At 38.2% G+C, this 21,165-nt stretch overlaps 1 protein-coding gene across 1 annotated transcript in view; it reads left to right on the top strand.

Annotated features, from left to right (window-relative positions):
- Window positions 1-16,553, top strand: part of ryr2b (ryanodine receptor 2b (cardiac)) — a 66,580-nt gene extending 50,027 nt beyond the window's left edge. The window contains exons 83-104 of the mRNA XM_075478503.1: window positions 124-197; window positions 449-529; window positions 677-765; window positions 982-1,110; window positions 1,374-1,478; window positions 1,666-1,747; window positions 2,553-3,847; window positions 3,966-4,036; window positions 4,361-4,493; window positions 4,641-4,727; window positions 5,488-5,700; window positions 5,902-6,032; window positions 6,355-6,397; window positions 8,284-8,417; window positions 10,497-10,557; window positions 10,889-11,035; window positions 11,210-11,344; window positions 12,212-12,368; window positions 12,639-12,703; window positions 14,340-14,440; window positions 15,280-15,331; window positions 16,261-16,553. Of these exons, the coding sequence (XP_075334618.1) occupies window positions 124-197; window positions 449-529; window positions 677-765; window positions 982-1,110; window positions 1,374-1,478; window positions 1,666-1,747; window positions 2,553-3,847; window positions 3,966-4,036; window positions 4,361-4,493; window positions 4,641-4,727; window positions 5,488-5,700; window positions 5,902-6,032; window positions 6,355-6,397; window positions 8,284-8,417; window positions 10,497-10,557; window positions 10,889-11,035; window positions 11,210-11,344; window positions 12,212-12,368; window positions 12,639-12,703; window positions 14,340-14,440; window positions 15,280-15,331; window positions 16,261-16,356 (3,481 nt within the window). The 3' untranslated portion in view covers window positions 16,357-16,553. The remainder of the gene's footprint in view (window positions 1-123; window positions 198-448; window positions 530-676; window positions 766-981; window positions 1,111-1,373; window positions 1,479-1,665; window positions 1,748-2,552; window positions 3,848-3,965; window positions 4,037-4,360; window positions 4,494-4,640; window positions 4,728-5,487; window positions 5,701-5,901; window positions 6,033-6,354; window positions 6,398-8,283; window positions 8,418-10,496; window positions 10,558-10,888; window positions 11,036-11,209; window positions 11,345-12,211; window positions 12,369-12,638; window positions 12,704-14,339; window positions 14,441-15,279; window positions 15,332-16,260) is intronic.
- The last annotated feature ends 4,612 nt before the right edge of the window (window positions 16,554-21,165 follow it).

The raw sequence follows: 21,165 nt of genomic DNA, 5'->3' as shown, positions 1-21,165 counted from the left end.
AGGGTGGTGAGCTATAATTGTTTGATAAAAATGGTAAAAGTAAAAAGACTTTACTTATCCTTTTGTGTGTGTGTGTGTGTGTGTGTGTGTGTGTGTGTGTGCATGCATGACTTTGCCATCCAGCGTTTTGGATCTGAATGCATTTGAGAGGCAGAACAAAGCAGAGGGATTAGGCATGGCCACGGAAGAAAGCTCAGGTACTGTATTCAAATGGAAATTTAAAAAAAAAAATTCCATTACTGTTAATCCATGTCACAGTAGAAGAGCAAGCTGAAAAATCCCTGGCCATGAACATAGTTTCAGTTCAAGGTGTAAATGATTATTTTTCCTTCATCTTCAACATTATCAGCATTTATTTCCTTTCATTCATTCTGTCAACCTCTCAGGTTGGATTTCACTAATTCTGTCATTTTACCATTTTTATTTCATCTGCCCATCTTTTTCCTAGGAGAGAAGGTGATGCCTCACAAAGACTTAACTTGTGACCTATTCCGTTTCCTGCAACTCCTCTGTGAAGGACATAATGCAGGTTAATTTCCCTTTCTTATATCAAATAACACGTTAAGAAATGTTTTGTCTCAACTCAGGTTGTCCAGCTATATTGTCCACATAGGACATCACAATTATTATAAATAATGTAGTTTTGATCATTATGTTCATTTGGTTTATATTTTAGATTTCCAGAACTATTTAAGAACACAAACCGGGAACAACACTACTGTCAACATCATTATATCCACTGTGGACTATTTACTGAGGGTACAGGTAAGCCTGCTGTGATGGGTTTTCCTTTGTGAGGCTGGTCTGAATAAGGAAATCAAACCACTATGCAATCGTCCCAATATTTTAGGACCAAAGTTTAGTTGTTGTACCCTGTTTTTATATTCACTATTAGATTTACTACTAGATTAGATTTTAGATCTGAACAATGTTTATATTAATGCTTGTGAACCACAAACATTTTTGTGTGCCGAACTGCAGGAGTCTATCAGTGACTTCTATTGGTACTACTCAGGAAAGGATGTGATTGATGCACAAGGACAACACAGCTTCTCAAAAGCCATCGAAGTAGCCAAACAGGTCTTCAACACACTCACTGAGTACATACAGGTCAGTCTCCATCACGTATCATAGTCTTAATGTGGTTTTCCTGTGAAATTATTTGTGCTATTAAGCACAATATCTATCTGAATATATGTCACACTGTTGAAAAGTTTATGGCTTATAAGACTCTTCCCTGATTGAATGATGTGATGGATAAGAAAGTGAAGTGTCCAAACTTTAAGCATCTAAAGTGCGTAACAAGAGTCAGTAATCTGTTTTTGTACAACTGCGATATATCGGCTAGTTACTTGCATTATATGTTCAATCAGGGTCCATGTACTGGGAATCAACAGAGTCTAGCTCACAGTCGTCTTTGGGATGCTGTGGTGGGATTCCTCCATGTCTTTGCACACCTGCAGATGAAGCTCTCTCAGGTACTACTCAGGTTATTTCTCCCTTTAACACATCAAGCCTAAAATTGCTGATGCTCTGGGTGAAACTTTGCTATAGGGTTTCTACTCCAGCTATTCTCAGTTCTCAGTATTTTGCCGGATACATGCCCAATATGTGAAGTAAAACGTTACATTTTTAAATGTTACTCAAGAAATTTCTCTTATGCAGGACTCAAGGCAAATTGAACTTCTGAAAGAGCTGATGGATTTACAGAAGGACATGGTTGTCTTTCTGCTTTCTATGTTAGAAGGTAAACCGCTGCTGTTTTTTTCACTGATGTTAAAAGAATTAGCTTCAGCGATAGTGTTTAGTAGTGTAAGTAGTATAGTTTATATAAGCATTGTTGGTTTTTGGTACCATATGTGTGTACATTTGTAAAAGAGGGAGGAGCTCTAGTTATTAATAAACTTTGGTGGTGGCTTGGTTGTTATTGCCTTCTGTAATTAACAGCAATATCCATGCTAATTTATTCTTTCTCAAGACACACCAACATTCAGGGTGTATAATACACTGTTTAAATAAAAGCTAAAGTAACCTACAAACTAAATTGATATCAGGAAACAAAATAGCTTTAAATAAAAAAATCTTTTCAGGAATTGTTTGGTCCAATTGAACAAATCAGTCACAAACACAATGAAGTGAAAACTGATGAAAAAAAAATCTAACACAGCAGCATTGTCTGGGGAAAATGTTTCAGCTGCTACACTAACAAATGATGACTGAATAAAAGCCATGAATCAAACCAGGCTTGAAAGCCAAGTCAGTGACACCACGAACACCCATCTGTGAGGGAACATATCTACTTGATTTGGGATCTATGGTCAAAAGGACTTCCAGCACACTGATCAGAATGAAAGACACTGTGAAGACCTGTGGGGAAATGTATTTACTTAGTTTTTTAGTTTTAAATGCGAGTCAGTTGTTGGCATCAGAGATTTGGCACTTTGCCTTTCAATACTGGCTTCACTTTTCACAGCAGATGACTCCGGCCATCGTTTATGTACTCACTATAGTTGGTGACTGTTTATCAGTTACAAGTTGTCTCCTCCTTGCAGGTAATGTCATCAATGGAACTATCGGAAAACAGATGGTGGATATGTTGGTGGAATCATCAGGAAATGTGGAGATGATTCTAAAGTTTTTTGACATGTTCCTCAAACTTAAAGACTTCACCTCCTCAGATGCCTTCCGGGAGTATGATCCCGATTGTAAGGGCAGCATATCCAGGAAAGACTTCCAGAAAGCCATGGAAAACTGCAAGCGTTTCTCCCAAGCTGAGATTCCCTTCCTGCTCTCCTGCATGGAGACAAATGATGGTGAAATTGTGGATTATGAGGCCTTTGTCGATCGCTTTCATGAGCCAGCAAAAGACATTGGTTTCAGCATCACTGTGCTTCTCACCAATTTGTCCGAACACATGCCCAAAGATTCTAGGCTGAAGACATTCTTGGAGCTCGCAGAGTGTATCTTGACTTACTTCCAACCTTATCTTGGACGCATTGAAATCCTTGGCAGTGGGAAGCGCTTTGAACGCGTCTACTTTGAGATCAGTGAATATAGTCGCACACAGTGGGAGAAACCACAGGTCAAAGAGTCTAAGAGGCAGTTCATTTTTGATGTGGTGAATGAGGGTGGAGAGAAGGAGAAAATGGAAATGTTTGTCAACTTTTGTGAGGACACCATCTTTGAGATGCAGCTTGCCGCTCAGATATCTGGCTCAAACACTGGAGAGAGGGATGCTGGAAAAGAAGAGCAAAAGAGTAAAGATGAAGAAGATGAAGCCTTGGACCAAAAAGGAATGTTTTTAATGTTCCACTGGTGGTTATTGCTTACATCTCTGCTTTCTGTAAAAAATCTGAGGGCACTGATGAAAATGACCTTAAAGGATATCCTCATGTCAGTTGTTCTGTTCCTTAGATGGATTTGCATGGCCCAGGTCCGGTGCATTTGTGTCATCATTCACAGCATCATGTATGTGCTGTACGTAGCTTTTGTTAGTGGTGGGCTCATAGAGGAAGCTAAAAGGATGAGGATGTCAGACTTGCTTGGTGGTATCCTCGAACCAACCCTTGATGAGGTCATGGAGGTGCCAAGTGGTGTGGATCTTCTGAGGAAGTACTCTGCCACTTTGTCATCTCAGACAGAGTTGCGGGAGATTGGGCAGATGGCAGCGGTGACCTCCCCCAAAGAGGTGGACGTACTCTCAGACATATTTGGTTTCAAACTGAAGAAAGAGGGAGGTCAGTACCGACTTGTAACGCAAGACCTCACTGCAAGTCTGAGTGACCTATTCAACACAGCCTCCAGAGCAATTGTCACCACTGATATTTGTGAGAAGCATCAGAGTACGGTAGGATTTACTTTCATTGGTATTTTCATCTTTTATGCTCACTGTGCTCACAAAGGTTTTTGTTTTTGTACTTTTGTACTGTACGTAACTGTTGTTCATGAATTTATTTTCCTGACAGCAGCTTCAGGAGAATGTGGGCACAAAGGACACGGCTGAAGATGAGAAAACGCCTGAGTTGGAGAGCACAGAGTGAGTTTTTTAACAGTGGAATTAGTCAATTCTAAGTTAATTGATTGTGAATTAGCAGTGGAAATAGTGTGTGAATATTAGTATAATGTATGTATATATATATATATGTGTATATATATATATATATATATATGTATGTATATATATATATGTGTATATATATATATATATAGTGTATATATAGCATTATATACAATTGGGCAAAGCCTGATGGCACATTATCTCGTAGGACAAATGGAAATTCTCAATTCACCATTCTACATATTCCCTTGTTAAAATAAAGCTATTTGATCTCCCAACTGTTTGCGTTTGGACTGTTTGCAGAAGGAAGAAAACTGAGAATGTGACAGCAGAGGCAAAATGGAGAGCCAGGAGATCCTCTAATAAGTCAAAAGAACCACCAAGCCAACATTCTGCCGTCTGGGAGATGATGAGCTCGCGTAACAAAAGCCTGCTGGTAATGTGCTAATACATTCACACATGTTTATGCATGTACAATAACAACACAAATAAGGATTCATACTTATATACACTTCAGGTTCCCTGCGAAAGCACAAAAATGTAAAGGCAGTATACACATGAATGTTTTTTCCCTTTTTTTCAGAACTACTTTGCAAGAAACTTTTATAACATGCGCTTACTGGCTCTGTTTGTCACCTTTGCAATCAACTTCATTCTTCTCTTCTACAAGGTGAGAGCATGCCTCTGACACGCTACCTCTTACTGAGATGTTGAATTTCAGAGGAAAGTGTTTTACCTTTTTTACTGAATTTACAGACTTTTTACAGACTTCTGCAGAGATGTTTTACTTTAGAAATGGTTTTATATCCAAAATCAAACATCAAGTGACAAATATATATATTTTTTATTATCTCTGAAAGTTTTCAGAATCAGCAGCATTCTGACCAAACTAAGCTGTAGTTAAATAAGAAACGAATTACAAGGGTTAGTTTTCACATAATATGTTCTTCTGCTTTTGATCCTTGAGTTACATTCTCTCCTAATATTTTTCTAACCTTGTGTAAGTAAACTGCAGGACTTCTGTTTGTCTGACTTATTTACTTGGTAGAAGGATCTTAGTGTTTCTTACACAACTATAATTGTGCAATATTTACACACACACAACATATATATATATATATAGATATATATATAGAGAGAGAGATATATATATAGATATATAATACAGTGACATTGTGAGCCTTTATGATTAACCTGCTGATATTAACTGATTAAAAAGTCAAAGCCTACCATTATATCAGAGATACAAGGTTGATGTGTTGAATAAATTACATTTTTACAATGAATGTATAATTGGTAAAGCACTTTGAATTGTTTTGTACATGAAATGTGCTATAGAAATAAATTTGACTTTGACTTTGGTATTCCTATCTGCAGTCTGTGATGCTGAAGTCTAGTTGAATTGTATTGCATTGTATCACTGTTCTCAGGTAGCATCCTTGCCTGCATCCAAAGAGAACAAAGGAGTGAACACGTCTGTTTACTGGGAGGAGATGGACTCTGCTCCTGATGACGACAGCGGGGGCAGAGTTCATTTTGTGCTGGAAGAGAGCAGTGGATATATGGAGCCTTCTCTTCGGCTTATTGCAATTGCACACACAATAATCTCCTTCTGTTGTATTATTGGTTATTACTGCCTCAAGGTATACTAGCTCAGTGAAATGCTTCTGTAATGAACTTTCTTTTGCCTTTACTTGATATTTTTTGAGCGTATTTTAAAACTCTAGAATAACTCCAGAGTAGCTCATCATTATCAACACAAGCTTTGACTACCTTCCTTTTAAGTTTTTCAGACTCATCCCCTATAATTTACAAGTGACTACTTTGGTCTATTTGACTGAAAGGTACCACTGGTGATCTTCAAACGCGAGAAAGATGTGGCTCGAAGGTTGGAGTTTGATGGCCTGTATGTGACAGAGCAACCTCCGGAGGAAGACATCAAAGGGCAGTGGGACAGACTGGTTCTCAATACACCGTATGTTAATGGCTTTATAGTTAAGGTCAAATTAATATCAAGTAAAGTTATGTTTCTTACTTAAAATTTGAGAAACCTGCTATTTAAGTCATGTGACAGGTTGAATCATTACTACTGGCATCCAATCCAATCCAGCTTTATTTATAAAGCACTTTTCATTACCACAAGTACCAAGGTGCTGTATATAATACATAAAAATATGTGTGATTAAAAACAAAAAAAAATGCATGTTTCAGTCCATAATGTTTCAGTAGGCACTGCTTTTTATAAATCAAATGTTTTCCATATAAATGCTTGAAATAACATTTCTTTATCTTTTCAGATCATTTCCGAGCAATTACTGGGATAAATTTGTGAAGAGGAAGGTAAGGTATCCTGTTGACTACATCATTGCTTAAAGTGCTTTAACATTTATGTAATAGTGCCTATTTGAGGTAGGCACAGTGCATTAAGTAACTAATTACAGTTTAATAAGTAAGTTCATGGCAGGTGTAATTATTCCCCAGTTAAGTACCAGTATGATTTTATTGTCTTCAGAAACCTAAGTCTCTACCTCTAGATTGTCTTCTGTGTTAAAAGTTCCTTTCAGTCCTTTGTCCATTTTAGTTGACTTTGACCATTTCCTTCTATACTATAAAGCCTTTTTAGAAAAGACAGCTGTTGGTGTGTTAATTCAAACCTAAAATACCATGTTTTAGAAGTTTCAATTCTAAAGTCCCCAACGGTTTGTGAACACAGCAGACTTCCTCGACTATTCACCCTCATTCAGAGTGGATTACTGAATAGAATATCAGTCACTGCTTTGTTTTGATATCAGTTATATTGTTACTCTATCAATGCAACTTAATTGTTCATTTTAGGATGTATAGTGGCCAACTTTACAAGCTAGATACTAGATAATAGATACTCAAACGTCATAGTTGGAAGTTAACTTTGCACCCTAAGGTGTATAGTTCTTGTATAAAACATGTTCAAGTTGGCTAAGATTTTTTAATATGTTTTTAAAATGTGGCCTGCAGGCTGTTTGTACAGTATAGCTAAGAAAATCCTGGTCTATGCAATATGGAAACAATCAGTGATCATGTTTGTTGCACAGTGGAAGATAATCCAGTAAACCTGGAAGTGCGATGTGCTACTGAGCTAAGCATTTATGCAGTTTTAAAGTATATTATATCTATAGTATATCCAGAACAACCTATAACTACACATGGAAATCTTGGTCCGTATCAAAGCTTATGCAAAAACACAATGTTGTGTCTGTTAGTCAGTTGGATGTTTTGGTAATTATTGGCAGTAATAAAGCAGTTAAGCAGAGTGGGGCTCCTGTGGGGAAAAAAAAATAACAACTGCCACAATTGATTTTGATAGCTCGCAACTATTCCTGGATAACATAATCTGTCTTAAGTAAAATACTGTACTTTGTTACTCTACAAAGACCCACATTAAAAGGAGTGAAAGTAATGACTTGGCCCATAATGTGCTCTGAACGAAATGCTTTGACTTTGAATTTAATTGAATTGGCATCTGAGGGAGCTTCCACTTTGGCTTTGGCATTTTGCCACTAGGGTGGACTCTTAGTCCATATAAAGTACGTCTATCCCCCACACCTTGCATTTAAAAACTTGCATTGCATCACTCTTAAGAGGCTGCGGTAAATTAGATGGTACTGTATCATGTTTTCGTGCCTCTCTAGTAATCCACATTTTTAGTATAAAAGTTTGCAATATGGCAAACAACATTTTAAAGTAATTTTGTTTGTAATGCAAAGTGGGCTCTGTAATAAAGCTAGACTTTGGTTGGCTCTCATTTTACTCACTTTAATCGAGTGACATTAAGTTTCATAGAGCCACCACAGCTCAGTAAGGAATCTCTGTCCTATGAGATAATTAGATTAAGGAAACAATTCGTGCCAAGATGTGCTGTGCAAACAAATTTATGGTGAAGGGTAAAATAAAAGCCTGGATCAATGCTGGGAGACCAGGATAAACTTCAGAAACTGCACACAGTGAAAATTGCAACAAGGTGGGCAACCACTGTGACCTCGAACATCATGTATCTCCAGTCGGGACATCAGGAAATCTTTTCTTTTAAGTAGTCATTACTCTATTGGCAGCACCATCATACCGTCTTCTGAAATAAACTACCATCTCATTGTGACACAGGCTGCACAGAGAGTGCAGCCAATTACCCTCTGCCATCTCTTGTCACACTAAAGAAGCTATTGTTTAAACCCGGTTTCTTGTTCTGTCAGGTGATGGATAAATATGCTAACTTATATGGCTGTGAGAAGATCAGTGAACTCTTAGGTCTGGACAAAGCTGCTTTAGACTTCAGCTCTGAGAGAGAAGACCAAAGGCTCAAAAAGGACACTGGCTGGAGTGCTCTGTGAGTAGAGAAAGTATTAAAAATGCCCACGTCTTTTTTGTAGTAGTAGTTAGTAGTATGTTGTCTCAGGCAAAATTATGAAATTGTTTTGTCACGCTCATAACACGTGAAAGGACTTGATCTTCATACAGTCCGGAGTTGTTCTTATGCTGCGTGTACACCAAGAGCGACCTCGCTGGAGAAGCTTCGCTTGAGAATTTGCTTTGGTAGCTTGTGACGTCACATTTAGAATTTTCAATTTTTAAAGGCCCCGCGGCTGTGCAGCACCCCCGCGGAAAAAAACATGAGGAAAGTGAGGGCAGGGACACGAATAAACGTGTTGTTATTTACAATTTGTTATACAAGATATACATCACGTTACAAATTATGTAAAACTATATTAGGTGCACCTGAGAAGAGGAGGAATAGCAGAGGCAGCTGTGAAAAAGAAACTAAATTTGAAATAAAATCCGAAATAAAACTTAATTGCAGTGAGAAAGGTATGCGTGGGGTTACTACACTATTGTATTGAAGCACTCGACACGGCAATTGCAACAGTCTCAGGATTAAACGACTATTGTTTGGATAGGAACTAAAGTTTACATGTCTGTTTCCGCGAATCCCGCGGATTGTCGGACCCCTACAATCTGTGGGTTGTTATTGGTTTTCGCCGAAACGCGTCATAGCTCATTACCATAATGTTAGCTTGAGTTTAATGGCTTGAATCCGCTCTGGTAGCGCAGTTCTCTTCGCCACTGGAGAATCCGCTCTGGTAGCCCAGTTCGCTCACCCTCCTTATGCTGCGTGTACACCAAGAGCGACCTACGCTACCTGAGCGCCGGAAATCATTATTTCTCTATGGAGGGTGAGCTACCTGGGCTACCAGAGCGGATTCTCCAGTGGCGAAGCTACCTGAGCGACCAGAGCGGATTCCAGCAATTAAACTCAAGCTAACATTATGGTAATGAGCTATGACGCGTTTCGGCGAAAACCAATGACAATCCACAGATTGTAGGGGTCCGACAATCCGCGGGGTTCGCGGAAACAAACGTGTAAACTTTGGTTCCTATCCAAACAATAGTCGTTTAATCCTGAGACTGTTGCAATTGCCGTGTCGAGTGCTTCAATACAATAGTGTAGTAACCCCACGCATACCTTTCTCACTGCAATTACGTTTTATTTCGGATTTTATTTCGAATTTAGTTTATTTTCACAGCTGCCTCTGCTACTCCTGCTCTTCTCAGGTGTACCTAATGTAGTTTTACATAATTTGTAACGTGATTTATATCTTGTATAACAAATTGTAAATAACAACACGTTTATTCGTGTCCCTGCCCTCTCTTTCCTCATGTTTTTTTCCCGCGGGGGTGCTGCACCGCCGCGGGGCCTTTAAGAATTGAACATTCTAAATGTGACGTCACGAGCTACCAAAGCTACCAAAGCAAATTCTCAAGCAAAGCTTCTCCAGCGACCTCCGCTACCAGGTAGCGGAGGTCGCTCTTGGTGTACACGCAGCATTAGATTTCCATGTAAAATATACTTGTTTTTGTTATAAATGTAAAAAACAAGTCAGAAGTAAACAGTGAAGCAGCCAGCTTGCAGTGGTGTTTGCAGTGCTGTGCTCTTCTCTGGAGGGTTTCTACTAATGTGTTAGTATATAGACAACCTGATATTTATTTAAAAACAACATCCATATAAGATCAACGCTACCTCTTCTGTTTTGAATTTTCCTGTCGAGGTGAATGGAACTCCATAATGGCCATTTCCAACGTGAACACCTTAGGCTTCTGTGTAGGCTTGGATTTATATGTGCCTGTGTCTATATTTACTTTGGTTGAATTTGGTTTATGCATTTGTGAGGATGTGTGTACAGTATACATGTGTGTGTGCGTGTGTGTGCGTGTGTGTGTTACCTAATGGGTGGCCAGACAAAAGAAGGTATTAGAACTTTATCTTGTACTTGAAGAAGAACAGGACATTCTGAGAAGAAGCCACATAACACACTGTAGCACAAGGGTCTGATTTTAGCCATGATCATTTCCAGCTTATTTTCCAGGTTCTTACCATCATGTATCATTTTGGTAATGCTGTCTCTTTCAGATATAAATCCATTGACGTAAAGTTCCAGATCTGGAAACTAGGAGTTGTGTTTACTGACAATGTAAGTTTGGTTGTGTCAAATTATTTATGGTTTTTCCTTGGATTGATTTTGCCTCATTGTTCTGCCCAAGCATAGATAAAGGTGCCACTTCCTGTGATTTATGTGAACTAAAAAAGTAATAAGACCGAGTATTGTATATAAACCATATCCATCATTTTATGACTGAATCCACCCGTCTTCTGTGCTAAGATTTTGTTTGATACAAATGCACATCCTGCAGAGGTGAGGTTGGCAATATCCTGTTATTCCATCTTATCTTAAGTACACATTTGTTTTCCTAATCTAATATTGTCCGTTTGATGTCTGTTTGTGCTTGTGTGTGTGCTCTCAGTCCTTCTTGTACTTGGCCTGGTATATGATCATGTCGGTTCTGGGTCACTATAACAACTTCTTCTTTGCTGCGCACCTTTTGGATATTGCTATGGGCTTTAAGACACTTCGTACCATCCTTTCTTCTGTCACACACAATGGGAAACAGGTGTGTTTGAAAATGTGTTTCAGTCTTAATTCTCTACCAGTTGGCTCAATGTGTGGTCATAGGTGCACTTACAATGCATATGATCTTCTCTTTCAAGCTGCAGTATTATGTTAGGGCTCAATCAAGATGAAGTTGTTTATTTAAGCTCATCTGTTTCTGTCCTTTTTTTTCCAGTTGGTAATGACTGTGGGTTTGTTGGCGGTTGTGGTGTATCTCTACACTGTTGTAGCCTTCAATTTCTTCAGGAAGTTTTACAATAAGGACGATGACAAGGACACCCAAGATATGAAGTGCAATGACATGCTCACTGTGAGTTAAATGTGGATACTGACACACACACACTTTAACACATCTACCTTCTACCCTCATGATCTCTCAGTGTTTATCTTTCCAACACAAACACTGCCACTGACCTCATTTTCTGACTCCAGATTAAGTAAGGTAAAGGAGGATTCTGATGGTGATCCCCAATTCTAAAGTGAAAACAGCCTCTCAATCCTGCCTATACTTTTTCATAGAATGATGGACACATGGATAAAAGACAGCTGGTGAATCCACAGAGTAGCTCTTTGTTTGCTCATTCACAACGCTAACACCCATCCGCCTGCTCCTTTCCAATGTGGATTCCACTGTCAATCACATATGCAAGAGGGTGGACAGTGATAGCTTTAAAGAAAAAAAAAAATGGTGACATTCAGGCAGGCAGAGGACATTACATTGAATCCTCATTCACCTTCATTGTATTGCTGTTTCTGCTTGACTTTTAGCTACACTTAATTTAGAATGATTTAAGTCTTTTTCCCATCATTGGGAACATTTTTAGACAGTGGACATAACAAATATGAATCCAAAAAGAAGAGTTTTTATATTTTGAATGGAAATGTTGTTTTTTTCTTAGTTGAATCCTTGCAAGTAAACACTGTCTGAGATGAAGAATATCGATTTGAAAAGAAAAAAAAAAGACTACAATATGAAATTGTGTAAAAAATACTGCTTGTACTTCAAATATTCCCCCAAAAATCAGGCAGCCTAAAAGCTCCCCTGCTGTTTTCTCCAGCTCAGATTTACACCATACATTGCACTCCACAACTACACTCTCGTCTTGCTGGAAAAAAAAACAAAAACCAAATCCTTCCTTACCTCAAACATTTACCTTACATCTTTTTTTTCCCTTAGTGTTACATGTTTCACATGTATGTGGGAGTGCGCGCAGGCGGTGGCATCGGGGACGAGATCGAGGATCCTGCTGGAGATGAATTTGAGGTGGAACGAATTGTCTTTGACATTACATTTTTCTTCTTTGTCATTGTCATCCTCTTGGCCATCATCCAGGGTGAGTTCCACACTGAATTTGTTTCGCACAGACAGTTGAGCTAGAAGAAATACACACATCAACACACAAGCTGCATGTCTTCACCAGAACAGGCATAAATAGATTTTGCACACACTGTTTGACTGGAACACATTTCATGCATTTTTCATATGGTTCCGAAAACAGGCTAAGATTTATTTATTGTACAGTCAGTTTTACTGACACCTTTCATATGCATGCAAGTACAGCCTTACACAAAATGGAAGTGCACACAATTTGGACTTTTTCCAGGCTTGATAATTGATTCCTTTGGAGAACTTCGAGACCAGCAAGAACAAGTGAAAGAAGATATGGAGGTGAGATTTGACATTTACTTTCACCCAAATATTTTCTGAAGCGAAAAAAGAATTTGTATAAAACCCAAACAATTTTTGTAACTTTAGCTTGCTTTCAAAGTTGTACAATATTCAGTACAATTGAAGGATAAACATCCTGCAACTACATGATTCTCTAATGTGTCAAACTCCAAAAGACTGCTACAAAAGACAGTGTCCATTGTTTCTTTATTCTAATGTAACCATTGCATGTTCACTTAATTTGAGTGCCTGATAAGTTTGAGCTGCCTGTGTTCAAAGTATTAAGTAAATAGAGTTGTTTGAAGAGCTTGTGTTACCGTAAGTATACACACAATTAGTCTAAATGGAACAATACTATAATCTCTTTCTCACGGTTAATTAGCTGCTAATCATTATACAGAGTTCTAAACAACATCCTTGGTGTTTATAAACCAGTGTTTATCAAGTGTAATTGGCAGGCAAAGAAAATGATTTTTTTTTACTAATCCTTTTCTGTCATCTGTTTAAGTGCTGGTGTATTTCAGTATCTCACATTTTGTTTCACTCTAGGTTGAATGCTAGAGTTTAACACTTGCAATTTAGATGCAGTCCAATGTATAGAAAGATGCCTGTCTTCCTAATAGTGATCTCAAAACTTGCATCGCCTGCAGTTCTAAAACCAGAGTTGTATGTAAGGTTTGTTATGATAGACCGGGTGGACCAGGAAGCCTCAGTAAACAAAACCCTCCTGAATCAGACTGAAAAAGAAAAAAAGACAAGTTGAAAGAGAGAGAAAAGCTGACACTCAGTAGCGGGTACAGTTTGTAATAATCAAATGGGAAAAAAAGGTGCAGGAGAGGCAGGCATGTTATCAAAGGAAACGGTGCAGTAGGGATGGTCTGACAAACCAGTGGTTGGCTCTACTCTTATAAGGACTAGTTGCATTGTGTCACCGAATGCATAACAGTCATGGGCACTGACATTTGGCCGACTCTTGACCGTCAGCATCTGCCATTTAACATTATCGGAGAAAACGATAACGAATGAGAAATAGTACCGAGCCATGGTTCAGTGGACTGCAAAACAGATTCAATCTGGAAGGAAAGGACAAGCAAAACCAAAGTGTTTCACAGACTACTGAGAGGGCTAAACAAAACAGACACAAGCAGGGGCTTTGAAATGTTGATGAGTGGCACTGCATCATGTTACACATATGGTATAGTTTGGTCATGGCTTTTATGGTATAAGTAATTCACATGTGCTTTCATGTAGTTTTCACATATTCTCTTTCTCACTGTGTGCCTCAAAAATAAGAGATTTTACACCTTTGTTTCTGGTTTCAACAGCATTATGCTCTACCGCACTCAGCAATGATTAATGGGGTTCAGCTGCGACTTCCATCCTCCCATAGTTTGTCTGGCAATACAAGTGACCTAACACACATATTGCATTAAACCCAAAACAAACATTTTACACGTCAATACTGAAGGGAATAATGGGAAAAAGAAGTAAAAAAGATCAAAAGAAGTAAGGTGTTTGTTGGACTTATGCTAGATTTATTTATGTACTCAGTTTCATTCTTTTATATATATACATACATATATATATATATATATCTATTCCATAAATAATGACTTCCTACATCTTCCCTCTGCAGACCAAATGTTTTATATGTGGAATTGGAAGTGAGTACTTTGATACCATCCCTCATGGCTTTGAGACTCACACTCTGCAGGAGCACAACTTGGCCAACTATCTGTGAGTTGATTCCCACTTCTGTGGCCAGCTTTCCAATTGTCCTAACCTAATGAAGCATTGAAGGGTGACTGTCACTAAATGTGTGTAGAATGTTAAAACCTGCTGTTAAACCTCCTTTGTTCTTACCTATTAATTATGTCATCCTGGCTGATTAACAGTATGTCTTTATCTGCATTTGTGGCTAAGTTGTTGCTTCCATATAGATGTAGAAACAAGCCAGAAGAGTTCACATGATGTGATGGGGAAAACCAATACATATACACAAAACAGGGCACATGGAAAATGAAGACTCAATAAATTAGATGAAATACCTACAAAGATTAGGAAATGTTTTAACTATGACAAGAATTAGAACAATCAGTTGTATCAAAATTACAAATGACAGTATTGTAAGTTCAAATTATACCCAGTCAATGGTCTCCTTTCTCCATTAAAAGTGAATTTTTAGAAATGTTGTTCTTCTCTATTAACGGTCATGGGCAGGAGCTCACTGAGCTTAATTACTCTGAATTCTGCAAGAAGCATTTGCATTCTCTGAATGATTGACTTTTCCCTGCTCATTTCTAAGTATGTTTGGAGATGCTTCATGTAACATTTTGAGCTCTTTTGGCAAAGGTCACCATTCTGAATCAACAACATTCATTCTTTGATGAACAGAATGATCCGTAAATTTCAGGGTTACTTGCTTCTTGTCAGTCATCTGATATTTGCTTGTATAAAATGTGAACATCAGTCAGATTGTCTGTTTTACACAAATGTTTTTCTACTCCGTGTTATTTTCAAGTGTGAGTGGGAGATTTAAAACTGATGCTTTATTCTCTCTTCTTGTGTCCTTGCAGATTTTTTCTCATGTATCTTATTAACAAAGATGAAACTGAACACACGGGGCAGGTATGCTAATTATTTCTTCTGTTATACTGCTTGATCCAATCAAGGCAAGAATTAGGGGGGCACTTTAAGCGCTCCGAAACAATTTAACTGTCATTGAAAGATCATACCGGTAATATATGCATCCACAACACTTCCCTCGCGTCTCAGTGACCTATTAATTCAAGCATTTTCCATGATGATGACAAAGCTGCAGTGTAACCTTTTCAAATGAGGCAAAATTTGCATTCGCACTGTCTCTAAAAAGCCATATCACCCTTGGTATGCACTTTTAATGATAAAACGCATGATAAACAGCTGAATGCCCCTTATCTTTTTATTGTCACACATTGCACACTACCTGTTGCACAGGGTAAAGATGAGAGCTTCGGTGCAGCAAACATGATCAGTTTTGTTACCGTTTAGAGAGGTGTATTTTTCTCATAACGTGTCTCGCAGGTTGTTTGTTTACCCATGAAAGGGATGTGCATCAGACTAGATAACAACGTGCTTTATTCTAAATGTTTTCAGACGAAAAAAGATAAATAATTTTCTTTTCTCCCTTTATAATTTGGATTATGCCACACAATGCCGCTTCAATATTATGCTGCACTATTGATCAGTGAAAGAAAATAGAAAATGTTTTATCAGTCGGAAACATTCTGAACATTTGGGTTATATTTCCAAATTGAATTGGGTATTGGGACTTACTCCAAGATATATTGTGTGTTTTCCTCCAGAGGTTTATTCTTCTCGGATCAAAGGGAAGCTGCTTGGTGGAATTTGTAAAATGTTTCTCTGGGGTGCTCGACAAAAAAAAAAAAAAAAAAGAATATTAAATTCAGTTGCCCTTACCGTTGACTGTTTGGACAGTTATTTTAGTTCATCGTCAAGAAATGTATACATTTGATGTGACTTTAAGATAAATGACCATATTGTGTTGACTTTGCCAGGAATCCTATGTGTGGAAAATGTATCAGGAGCGCTGCTGGGAATTCTTTCCTGTGGGGGACTGTTTTCGTAAGCAATATGAGGATCAACTGGGATGACAGGAAATCTAAGAAGTCAAAAGTCTCCACAGATCGTGATATTACACAGAAGCTGTCTTGGTTGTTGATTGTGGACTCACGAAAATTACCTTAAATTTTAGTGAGTTATATTATTCACATATTAAGTTTTGGACTGATTGTTTTTCTTTCAACATAAACATTTCCAACTTCCATTAAATTACTTGGAAATAAAAGAATTATAGTCATGTGTTTATGTTCTGGTACTAAATTGATGTGGGTTTTTGTTTTGGGAGTCATGTGGGTAGGAAGTTTCTCAATTCAGAGGTTTAAGTCTGTTAAAGTATTCAACATAATGTAGCAGTACTGTTTTATACATTTATACATCTTACAGTCAAAGCCGTCTATCTAAATTCACGCCCACTTTATTTAGCTGGATAAATGCATCTTTTGTTTTCCGAATGAGGTGGTTTTTCTCTCTAATCACATCTTACCACCCCTTCCCTCTGTGTGACATCCAGATGAACATTCTTCCTGTTGCATTTACTCTTTTTACTCTCCTTTGTCTCCAGAGGCTCTTTCTTCTTTTCTGTTGTGCTCATCTCTTCGGGATTCCTCTCATCCTGTGCCTATTTCTTGTTTTCTTTCACCCTCTTCATTCTGCTCTCATCCCTCACATTCACATCTTTTCCTATCTCATTATCAGCCACTGTGTAGCTTGCCTGCAGATGTCCCATTGCTCAGGTCAAAGCACCGTCATGGAAATGGATCATCGAGCTTAAGGATGAGTTTGACAGCTCTCTCTGATGGCCAAGAAAGGCTTTTGGGATTTCTCGGGTATGACTCATTGACTAAAATAGTGTGACACGTTTTGTCAAATTGTTGGAATGCACTGAGTTTAACAGCAGGATGACGGCCAAGGGAGATCCACCTACAGACATTGTCATCATTATGCATGTCTCAAACGCTGAGCCCACAAAATTAAGCTTACTAATATGCACTGCCTTGAATTATGACTCTGAAAAGCCAGAAAAAAAAATGGGTGCGAGATAAAAGATGAGGAAGTGTTTTTTGTTGGATTATTGCTATTTTCTGGATAAACAGAACTCTTACTAAGTCATTTGCAGCTACTTAAATAGATTGAAATCTATAAAATCCCTAGTAATACATTGGTGCACTTTCCCAACTAAAGACCATCATATTAATAGTCACAATCAAGATTGTTTGGATTGAATTTGTAATGTAGAGATGAAAATTTAATTAAGATACCAGATACCTTTTATATCGCCACCAGTTGAGTGTGTGTGCTATACCTGCATAGTGGCTTGACACACACATCCTGAAGTATAAGCACTTGCCTCTTTATCTGCCATGTTTGACCCATAAGTTGAATAATCAAAACGGACTGTGTCTTTCAGTTGGACAGTCTTTAAGAGACGGAGTATAAGATTGTTTTTTGAACACTGACTTGTGAAAGGACTTTTCTAGTTGACCGTAGTGTATCATTAATCTCTAAATGGGCACTGGAACTGTTGTATTGCAAAACATTGCAAATTAATAGTGTTGTCTTTGAGAAGTAACACCTTTAAGAATTCGCTGGTAGTGAGTTTTTGTAAAGGGTCTTTGATACCAGGTCCTGGACTACAGGACCAACATAGTTGATCAGCCGCCATGTCCACCAATGACCGGAGGAACGGAAATCTGGGAAAACCTCTCATCAAAAACCTGTTTAATTTGGAAATCTTGTGAGCATAAAAATCCTAACATCCAACCCACAGATATCCAACTCCTCTTTTCAGTTTTCCCACACCAAAATATCTGGTGGAAACACGGTGAAGTTTCAGAAGTAATCTTCAAACATTTGATTTTCCAGAACACTCTCCGTTTGAACGATTGAATAATTCCTCCTAAACAACCCAAATTAAATAAACCGACTATTAATAATTGCCCCATCTGCTGGATGAAAAGATATTGTGGTTAAGATGGATGTTTGTTTTTTAGCTGCCAGAGTTCCCCTATAGCCTTAACGATCTTTCCCCTCATGGCTGAGTATTGGCAAGGCCAAAAGGTTTGGATGTAGTTTAGGTTGTGAAGTATAACTCTGTTCTGGAATTTCAGCTGTCAGCTCACAGTGTGAACACAAGAAAAACAGTGCAGGAGTTCTACTTACGTGACAGAGCTCAGGTCCCTAATGTCTTACTAGAAATTTATGCACATGAACTTTGGGTTTCCAGTACAACTTAACAGGAACAGCTGCTGATTCGTCTCCGTCTCCAAAGGGACAGCTTCTTCTGTGTTGCCTGCTAACATATGAGCAGAGCGGTACAGCCACATCAGTATTATAACTATTAATTAGGTGGACTACCATTGCCATCAGTCACAACTTTCCAGCAGCCCAACACATCCACACATACTTCTATTTAACACATAACTTGCATACTTCACATTAGATTTATAACATGCACGTGCGTACTCATTTTCCTCAAAACTTTAGTGTTGAAATCAAAGTGCAGATTTTTCTATTGATTATAAACAGTAATCGAGTATGATTTTATATTTTTATGAAGATGAATTGAACAAAATTCTCCAGCAGTGACACTTGTAGTCGAGTTACAGTTTTTATACTATACAAAGAAAGCAGGTGGGAGATTCTGCCTTAAAAGGAGATGCCCTCTGAATTTAGCAAAAAATTAATTTTCCTGAAAGCAACCATTTAAGCATTTTCAATAATATAATACAGCCCTGCACATATTGTTGTTAAAACTGTAAAGTTGGCCATCTTGTTTGAAAACTTTACTTGTGTTCTCAGTGGATGAACATAACTGGGACCTTGTGTGATTCACAATGTAAACACAAATGCAGAGTACAACACAACTAACTCCAGCTCTACATCACTCATGCCCATGTTGTCATGACAGTTTAAGGTGAATACATTTTCAAGGTTAGGTTTGGACCAGGCTAACAAATGGATCAACTTTAAGATGAAGTTATAGCACAGGCAGGGTTCAGTGTAGGTGAAAGTCATGGCAGGAGGGCGAGACATATAGTCCACAAAACTGCAGATAGACACTTCTTGATTTTCCTTTTCAACAAGGGCAGAATCCTGTCTGTGCACGAATGCTGATTAAACCCCAAATGTCTACGAGTGAACAACATATTGATCAGATAGGCACGGTTTTGCCTCTGCAGCTTTTCAGACCAACCCTGCAAACATGCTGTGTTAAATAGTGGAAAACAACTGGTGCGCTGCCAAAACATTCTGCACGGAGCTCTCACTCTAGCATTTTTACTTAAGTGGGGAGGTATGTAGACATAAATATACTCCTGACAGTGGTCCCTTGGCTCTCAGGACGTTCTAAAATTATGGAAATTTCATTCAAAACAGTTCAGGACAATTACTAATGGATCCCAAAATAGTTTCTATTGCATGTTATCTGTAGTTAACATTTACAGATTAAAAACAAATCCAGAAAAAAGCAGACTTATACGCATGACTGTCTTTACATACTATAGAAGACTTTCTGCATCATAATGTAATGCAAGTGGGTACACCAGTGACTGAAGTTAAATACAGTAAACATAACTGACCCAATGACAATGTCCGATGGTTGGGCCATATTTTATAGTCTTTGATGGAAAACCTGTTTTATGGATATGTCATGCATAGCCCTCATGTTTTACTTCAATATGAAACATTCTGGTAATGTACAGGGTATTTAAAACCAATAATAAGGAATCTGAGAAAGATTACTAGCCCAATGTCTTTGGGCTGACAAACAGCAGCTAGCAATGCATATATGGCACTGTAAAATGATTGGGTGTCGTGTGGTTGGATCTATCTGAATGTTGCCCCGTTTGCGTCCTTGTAGGGTAAAACCTCTGTGTCCAAATGCAGTATTTCACAGAAATCAGTTATATTTAAAAGACAAAAGAAAGGAAAGTGTGTAGCATAGTGTAGCTGTAATTTTAATCAAATCTTAGGCCAGGGATCCCGAATTGCGTTTCAATAGTGACTCTTTTTGTTACTGCGTCTGATTTGAGTTTGGGAGCTCTTGTCTGTCTCAAACTATGACTCTTTTGCCCAAAGAAAAGCAAATTATCTGTGACATTAAACTAGCAATAGCCCTTCATCCACGCTGTCATCCCAAGATACTTTCCAAAGTCTTTTTCTGTGTTCAGTTCCTTTTCACTGACCTGTCAGGAAATCACTTGATGCCTGCCAGCCGGTGTTGTATGCGTGCTTCCTTGGGAGACACACAGGTTGAGTCTTGGTCATCCACATACAAAAAGGCACATTCTCTAGTTTTAAGACAAAGGGTTGTTTTAGGGATGGGGATTTACAGAGGCTCAAGTGGGTACATACATGCACTATTGATAGAGAAAACCTACCTCAGTTTCTTACATTATTCCCTCATGCCAGTGAGCTGTCTTACATTGACCTTAATGTGTTATTGTTACTAGTATCTGTCAATCCTGTCATGATGCTGAATAAGTGCTTCTCCTTCATTTGATTAAATATTTACAGCTGTGTGTCCAGCACCAAAGTGCAATCTAATTGCTCATGTTGGTCTGCTGTGGGTTTTTTGATTGAACCTGGCTGCTCAACTGTTGCCAAACAAAGTGTGTTTCTGCAAAGCAAAGAATCCAAAGTCACGTACATAAATAAAATCTGGATGGTGTATTAGCAGTTTATACAACTATGGTGAGCGTCTTTAAAAAACAGTTTGGTCAGGAATATTTTTTATTTTTTTGTAAGGCATAATTAAACGGAGCATCATTAATCCGTTAAGTTAAACAGAGTAAAAACAACAAGCTGGCTGCCTTTTAAAATGAACTGTCACCATGAAATCC

This window comes from Odontesthes bonariensis, chromosome 2 (genome assembly GCF_027942865.1).
Source record: "Odontesthes bonariensis isolate fOdoBon6 chromosome 2, fOdoBon6.hap1, whole genome shotgun sequence".
NCBI classification, from domain to species: Eukaryota; Metazoa; Chordata; class Actinopteri; order Atheriniformes; family Atherinopsidae; genus Odontesthes; species Odontesthes bonariensis.
Note: the sequence above shows the minus strand (reverse complement) of the source record. Positions and strands in the feature narration are given on the sequence as shown.